Source organism: Mus pahari, chromosome 6, assembly GCF_900095145.1.
Source record: "Mus pahari chromosome 6, PAHARI_EIJ_v1.1, whole genome shotgun sequence".
Taxonomy (NCBI): domain Eukaryota; kingdom Metazoa; phylum Chordata; class Mammalia; order Rodentia; family Muridae; genus Mus; species Mus pahari.
The window spans coordinates 67,777,790-67,785,986 of NC_034595.1; the positions used below are offsets into that span (position 1 = coordinate 67,777,790).

Here is an 8,197-nt window from a genome sequence, read left to right on the forward strand (position 1 = left end):
CCTGGTCTACAGAGTGAGTTCCAGGACAGCCAGGGCTACACAGAGAAACCCTGTCTCGAAAAAAAAATATATATATTTTAAAAATTCATTTATGTTTTATGTTTATGAGTGCATGTATGTATACACATGCACACCTGGTATCTGCAGAAATCAGAAGAAGGCTTCAGATTTTCTGGAATTGGAGTTATGGATGGCTATGAATGACTATGTGAATGATAAGAATCAAAGCAGGTACTACATAGATCAAGTTCTCTTAACTGTTGAGGCATCTCTACAGCTCCCCAATATCGCTCTCCCACCCCCAAAATAAGTCTTCTAAAAAAGATCAAAACAGAAACTGGAACTAGAGTCCCTTAATGGAGAGAAGAAAGCAGAGACCAAGTAAAAGAATAGGTCAGTTAATCTTCAAAACAAACAAACAAACAAACAAACAACATTAATCTAAGCACTCAGGAGGCCAAGGCAAGAGGACTGCCAAAAATTCAACTGTAGCTTGAGCTACACACAGAAACAAGTACCAGGCCAGCTAAGGCTATTCAACAGGCCCTGTCTCCAATACAACTACCATACAATGCCAAGAAGATAGCTTAGTTGGTAGAATGCTTGCCTAGCAAGCACAAAGTCCTAAAGTCCTATGTTTAATTTCATAAATGACCTGGGCATGATTTCTATAATCCCACAACTCCAGTAGAGGTAGAAGGATCATAAATTCAAGGTCTCAGCTGTACCAGAAACTCAAGGCCTAACTGGGTGATGTAAGATGTTTTCTCAACCAACCAACCAACCAACCAACTTCTGAGTTCAGCTCTTACTAAACAGATATACTTTTTTTTTTACCCCTCCCTAGGCTCCTGCCTCCTCCATAACCCTCATAGAGCACTCCCTTCCTTAACCCAGCTCCTTCTCCCTAGGCTGTGTAGGTGCCTGCCTAGAACATAGAGACCCTGACTATAGTCCAGGGTCCTAGGAAACTAGTGAGGAACGCAAAAAACCAGGCAGTATCATCTAACTGCAGTAGAGATAGTAGCTCACCTCAGAGATTTAGCAGCACTAACACCATGCTCTGGTAAGACTTTTACTTTATTTTCATTTTGGGGAGCTTTTTGAGACAGGTTCCCATTTGGTAGCCCGAGTTGTCTTGGAACTCGGCAGGTAGCCCAGGGTACACAGCACCCAGCACTCCCAAGTGCTGAGAGGACAGGCATGAGCCAAAGAGCTTTGGTGTTCTTTCTTTTCTTTTTTTTTTTTTTTTTTTGGGGGGGGGGGTTCGAGACAGGGTTTCTCTGTATAGTGTTGGCTGTCCTGGAACTCACTCTGCAGACCAGACTGGCCTCCGCCTCCCAAGTGCTGGGATTAAAGGTGAGCTTTGGTATTCTTAAATGATTGATTACCTATTAAATGGCTATATAAGAGAACAATCATGCCTGTAACCCCAGTCCTTGAAAGGCTAAAGAAAGGCTGCACTTTAAGCCAGCCTGAGCAACATAGGATGACAAATCTCAAAGAACAAGAATAAAATCACCTCCATTCTGAATCTCATTTTTAAAAAATCTAAAATCCTCACCTGGTATTGGGGCTACAGAGATGGCTCGGGGATTAAGAGTACTTGTTGGACAAGAGTTCAGTTCCCAGAACTGACAACAGATGGCACCCAACTGCATGTAAGTGCAGCTGCAGAGAATCTGATGCCTTTTTCTGGCCTCCACAAGCTCGCACTCACTTGTGTGTATACACGCACACACACACACCACTCACACAAACACACAAATAAAAATCAAATTAAATCTCCAGAAAAAATTAAAAAATGATGTCAGGGATAGTAATCCCAACACTTTGGAAGCTCAACTACTGCCTGAGCTGAGTTCCAGATCAGCTCGGGCTACATAGAAAGATCTTGTTGGGGGGTGGGAGGGGGTGAGAGGGAAGGATACTGGTAGTCAGTGTGTATTCTTCCATGGATGAAACTATCAAACAGTTTAATTTAAAAGTTCAGTTAAAACCTTATTCCTGCCAGGCGTGGTGGTGCACGCCTTTAATCCCAGTACTCAGGAGGCAGAGGCAGGCGGATTTCTGAGTTCGAGGTCAGCCTGGAACTACAAAGTGAGTTCCAGGACAGCCAGGGCTACACAGAGAAACCCTGTCTCCAAAAAACAAAAACAAAATAAAAACAAACCTTATTCCTAATTCATGTCTATACAGTTATCCCAGTAACTTCTCAAGTTCTGAACTATGCTCCTAACTCCAAAATGTGCACTTGGGAAAGTCCCAGGTCTCAATAAGCCTGCTGTGCAACATGGAGAGCTAAGTAATATACCGGGACTCAGCTCAGGCCTGGAAACACAGAGGCTCCAACACCACCATAACACTCTGCTCTACAGGGCCCCGAGTCCCTCCTGAGATAGATGGGAGAACTAAGGGCTCATAGTGTCCCTTCCTCCCTCATCTCTCCACTATCATCATCCTCTCCAGAAACAATAATGCAGCTTATTGTTGGAAAAACACAGGGCCTGTCTTGCAAATCCCCCCTTCTCCCTGGTAGAGACTCAAGAATTCTCCCTCCTTTTCTCAATCCCTCACCTGACCAGGCTCACTCTTCCATGTCCCCAGACCAATCAGAGGCATCTTCTGTCCAGTGTGCAGGAGGACACTGGAGGCCGTCATTGTCCCCTAAGACACAGAAAGGAAACAAATGGTGAGAAGGTTAGTGCTGCCTGGAGCCTTAGCTATCCACCTTTGTAAAGCATGCTTCAGAAAAGGGTGGAGACGGGAGCAGTGCAGACATGGGAACAAACACCTCATATCAGTGCCTGTGTGTTTGTCTCTGTCCACAAAGTACGTGAACTCAAGCAAATCCAGGAGCTCCTGAACAAACGCTAACCAGACTGGCCTTCACACAAATAAAGGTCAGTGTTCAAAAGCTCCAGTCTCTGAGGTTGAGAGTAGCTCTGTGGTACAGCACTTGTCCAGCATGTACAAGGCCTAGGACGTCATCCCTAGCAACACACGCATACTACAAACCCAGCATAGAGACAGCCTGTAATGCCAGCACGCAGGAAGCTACGGTAAGAGGATCAAAAAGTAAGTACTAAGCCAGCTTGTCTCAAGAAATTAAAAACCTTTCCCAGCACTCAGAAGGCAAGGGCAGGTGGATCTCTGAGTTCTAGGGCAGCCAAGACCACAAAGAAAAGTCCTGTCTTGAAAAAAACTGAAAAATAAAAAAATAAAATAAAAAGACAAGGGTCAGAGACTGGGCAGTAGTGGCCAGCCTGGTCTACAGAGTGAGTTCCAGAACAGCCAGGGCTATACAGAGAAACCCTTTCTCATCAAAACAACAAAACAAAACAAAAACAAAAAATAACTGTCTTTCCTAGTATTTCTGCAGGAAAGAATTCTATTGCCTAGCATACAAGCAATTCTTTCTGCTCAAAGAAACCTCTGAGAACATGGTCTTTGTAACCGTGCACTTCCTAGGGATCAAGCAAGCAGTTCTATGGCTAGGCTTCTGGGCCTGATCTCAAACAATAACCTGTTTACTTCTCCCAGCACTTGAGAAGGTTCTGAAGTTACAAGGGTGGAGACTGCACAAAGGCCTAGCTTACAGGGAACATGGGGAACCTTAATCTTGCTTCTTCAATTCTTTTGCAAGTGAAACTGAAAACCAGAGGAGTGGGACAAAAGGCAGGAAGAACAAAGATCTGCAGAGCACTTCTGGGAAGGGAACGGAAGGGCCACAGCAGAAGACAGACTTCCAACAGGACAGAAAGTAATCCTCTGCTAGTCTGCTTTAAGCAACAGCTTTCCTGTATAGCTAGCAAAGCTGCTAACCAGACACAAAGAACACAGTACTTAAGGAGGGTGTCCTGACCTGGTGGAGACCTCTCTCCCCTCTGCCTCCCACCAACCTTTTGACTTTCTTCCCCGTCCTCTTTTTTTTCCCCTTTGGTCAAGTTTGTGTCTTCAGTAACCATCTAAAATAAACTCTGACTCTTCCTACACAGTTTCACATGTTTAAGTCTTCTGGGCCTTTTTGCTGGCATGATCCACAGGTATCTTGAGAGACTAAAACTCTCATCAGATCCATCAGCAGAGTGCAGCATCATCTAGGATCTAGAATTACACAAACTTGGTTTGAATCTCAGCTCCACCATTTCAAGAGTCTGCTCTTCATTCTCTGCTTTCTGTATACTCAATTCACCAGAGAGCCAAAGCCTTGGATGGCAAATATTAAAACAAACCAGACAGAGCCAGGCAGTGTACACAACTTTAATTCAAGCACTTGAGAGGCAGGGGCAGATGGATCTCTTGAGTTTGAGGCTAGCCTCATCTACATGAGTAGTTCTAGGACAGCCTAGCCTACAGAGAAATCCTGTCTTGAACCCATACCCCCTGACAAAAGGAGAAAAGCCTGAAGTTATGCTCTAACCTCTACACCCATTCATACAGTCATAACAAAAAGTTCTTAAAAATAAAACTCGAGCCGGACGTTGGTGGCGCACGCCTTTAATCCCAGCACTCAGGAGGCAGAGGCAGGCGGATTTCTGAGTTCGAAGCCAGCCTGGTCTACAGAGTGAGTTCCAGGACAGCCAGGACTACACAGAGAAACCCTGTCTCTGAAAGACCAAAATAAATAAGTAAATAAATAAATAAATACTCATCTTAGGAGGTTTTTATCTTCTCCTGTACTTCTAAGAACCCTGCTTAAAAATCATCCTAAATTGGGGGCTAGAGAAATGGCTCAGTGGTTAAGAGCACTGACTGCTCTTCCAGAGGTCCTGAGTTTAATTCCCAGCAATCACATGGTGGCTCACAACCATTTGTAATGGGATCTGATGCCTTCTTCTGGTATGTGTGCTACAGTGTACTCACACAGATAAACTAAATAATTCTTTTTAAAAATCATCCTAAATATGTAATATTGGCCCAGGTCTATTTTCTGTATTAAAAATTCTGTTGCTAGGCCATCATGGTGGCTTGTGCCTTTAATCCCAGCACTTGGGAGGCAAAATCAGGTGGATCTGAGTTCAAAGCCTGAGAAGGAGAGCAAAACAGACAAATAAGCAATAATAAAAAACAAAAAAGCGGGCTGGTGAGATGGCTCAGTGGGTAAGAGCACCCGACTGCTCTTCCAAAGGTCTGGAGTTCAAATCCCAGCAACCACATGGTGGCTCACAACCATCCATAACAAGATCTGACGCCCTCTTCTGGAGTGTCTGAGGACAGCTACAGTGTACTTACATATAATAAATAAATAAATCTAAAAAAAAAAAAAAAAAAAAAAAGCCCCAAACCTTCAAATCTCCAAAAATATCTACTTCCTGAGTTAAGTGGGAGTGGGAGGGTGCACATCTGAGGCCAAGTGCAAGATGATCCCTACACGTTCATGGTAAGACTGCACTACATACTAAAGCCCATCTCAGAAACACAGAAAGTAAGTAAATATAAAAAAAAAAATTATATAAGCTGGGTCCTGGTACCTCCCTTTAACCTCAGCACTTGGAAGGCAGAGACAGGCAGATCTCTGTGAATTCAAGGCTAGGCTGATCTACAGAACAAGTTCCAGGACAGCCAGTGCTATAGAAACCCTGCCTCAAAAAAAACATCCCCCCCAAAAAAATACATACATACCTTTACTTCCAAATGCTGGCATGTAAATATTTTCCAGTAATTTACATAAGCCTCTACTGTTCCTGTCCTAGTTGCAACCTCTATCATCCCTTGACTAAACCAGGAGATATTTTGAATTTGGACTTAATCAAAATACATCCACCAAATCCAATCATGTGACTCCTTGGCTTAAACTGTTCAGCAATTCTCTCCAGGTTGAAGTCCAGACTCTTTAAAACCTAGGTCCCACATTTCTCGCTTCGCTGTCTCATCATTTTAGAATGAGAAGCAAGCACCACTTGAATCCAGGTCTCGGCACATTTTCTTTCCCCAAACTTCACACTTGCCTAGCTAATTGTTACTTACCATTGAGCTAGTACATGGAAATTCTGGTTCCTCCCTGAAACTTCTAATCATTTTCTCACATGATTGTGTGTGTGTGTGTGTGTGTGTGTGTGTGTACTGATATACATTGTATATCTCACTGCATCTTTTTGTCCATAAGAAGATTTCCCCCACAAGCCAGGATCATTCATCTGAACCCTTTACCATGCACACACAGAAGTTAACCTTGAATACTGGGGCTTTTCTTTTTGATTTGGTTTGGTTTTTGTTTTTTTGTTTTTTCCAGATATGGTCTCATGTAGTCCAGGATGGTCTTGAACTGTCTATAGCCAAGAATGGAACTGAATTCATGATCCCCCTGCCTCCCCTTTCCAAATATTGGTTGTATAGGCAGGAGATACCATGCCATGCTATCTGGACAGCTTAGCTTGCTGGAGGAGCATCTGAGGAAGCCACTGACTACAGTATCTTCAATCCATCTTGGAAAACCAAAAAAAAAAAGTCATGTATCTGGGGGGGGGGGGGGGGGCTGGGGAATACACCCAAGGCCTTACACACACCAATTCTACCTCTGACCTACACCTGGTGGTATTTTACTAACTTTGAGCAAGTATTAAAAAAATAAAATAAAATAAATTCTGGGCTGGAGGTATAGTTCAGTTGGTAAAGGGCTTGTCTGGGGTGGGGTTTGACTCATAAAACCCAGGATAGTGACAAACTCCTACAATTCCAGCACTCAGAAGGTGGAGGCAGACAGATCGGAGGATTCAGGGTAACCCTACATAACACAAGTTTAAGGCAAGGCTAAGCTACAAGAGACCTGGTCTCTGTGGTTAGAGAGATGGCTCTGCCTTTTAACTCTCATTTCTCTTGCAGAGTACCTGGGTTCGATTCACAGAACCCACATGAAGACTCACAACCATCTCTATATATAACTCTAGTTCCAAGGAATATGTTGCTTTCTTCTGATCTCCAATGGGCACCAGGCACCCACAAGGTGCACATACTTACATAGAAGACAAAACATTAATTTTTTGGAAAAATTCTTAAAAGAGACTCTGTCTCAAAAACTAGCTATCAGTAATAACCAACTCCGCCGGACAGGAAAGGATCATACTGGAATTAAACCTGTATCGCTGCTGAAGTGGAACCTTGGAAAAGTAACAGGCCTGATCAGGTCCTGCAGTTCTAAACGGTAGAGTCCATTAATGGAAGGCTCGATGATGTGAAAATTCAAGTATTTTCACTTTAAAGGCTCCGTAGCGACAGGATATGTTCAATTTTTCTCAAACCAAAGGTAGAGGCTTGAGCAAGCTAATCTCTCCCCATTTCCGCCACTTCCTAGAAATATCCCTGTACCTCCATTAGGAAAGCCTAGAAAATTCGTGCAGATGACCAAACAAAGAGACGGCAAGAGCACGAGATATGCACCAGATACATTCAAAGGTTTATTCCAATTCTCCCTACAGTACTAATGATTTTCCTGCTCATTCCAACTCTGAGGAAACCGAGGTCCAGAAACACGTTATCTGGGAACAGAATAGGAGGAAGTGCTCAGACGCGAAACTAAATCGCATCCCTCGACGTGCTGGCGCCATTCGCTCAATCCCGGCCCTGACCTGTGGTTCTGAAGGACCCTCGCTTTTAACTCAGGAGAAAAAGATGGGTCAGCAGCAGGAAGAACTCACCTTGGCAGTGAGCACAGGCTGTGGAGAAGACAAAGTGGCCCGAATTCAGCTCTGCACTCCAGTACTGAGGCAACAGGCCCCGGCTTAAGTCCGGCGGAGAAGCGGCAGCCCCACCCCAGGGAGGAGCGAGGGCCCGGCTCCCAGAACTACGCGCAGGTCGGAGGAGACCCCCGCTGTCCTGCGAAGTAGAAGAGGGGGTAGAAGCCAAAGCTGGGACTTTGCACATTCCTCCCCTGGGAACCTCTCACTCCACCACGAACGTCTGCAAGGGCCGGGGTCCCGAAACTGTGCATGCGCACAAGCTACGTGGACAGTCTTGGGTGGCCGGCCGCGCCCACAACCGGCCCACAGTGCACCGCGCAGGCACCTCTCTAGGCATAGTTTCCCCCATACTTTCTGAGGAGGTCCTCTATGATACCTAGTGGGTCCTTCTGGCCGCCTGTCTTTCTTTCTCTAAAGTGAATTTGTCGGAATCCCCGAGCGGGCCTGATACAAAGTTTGACCAAAAATACATAAATATCTTGCCTCTGCAAACCCCATTTTAGAAAGTTACTGATCTT

At 44.6% G+C, this 8,197-nt stretch overlaps 1 protein-coding gene across 1 annotated transcript in view; it reads right to left on the reverse strand.

The window, feature by feature from the left end:
• Akr1a1 (aldo-keto reductase family 1 member A1) overlaps positions 1-7,973 on the reverse strand; it is a 13,186-nt gene extending 5,213 nt beyond the window's left edge. Inside the window, exons 1-2 of the mRNA XM_021199449.1 lie at positions 7,638-7,973; positions 2,578-2,667 (exon numbers count right to left, since the gene is read on the reverse strand). Coding sequence (XP_021055108.1) covers positions 2,578-2,661 — 84 coding nt within the window. The 5' untranslated portion in view covers positions 2,662-2,667; positions 7,638-7,973. The remainder of the gene's footprint in view (positions 1-2,577; positions 2,668-7,637) is intronic.
• Between the last annotated feature and the right edge of the window lie 224 nt (positions 7,974-8,197).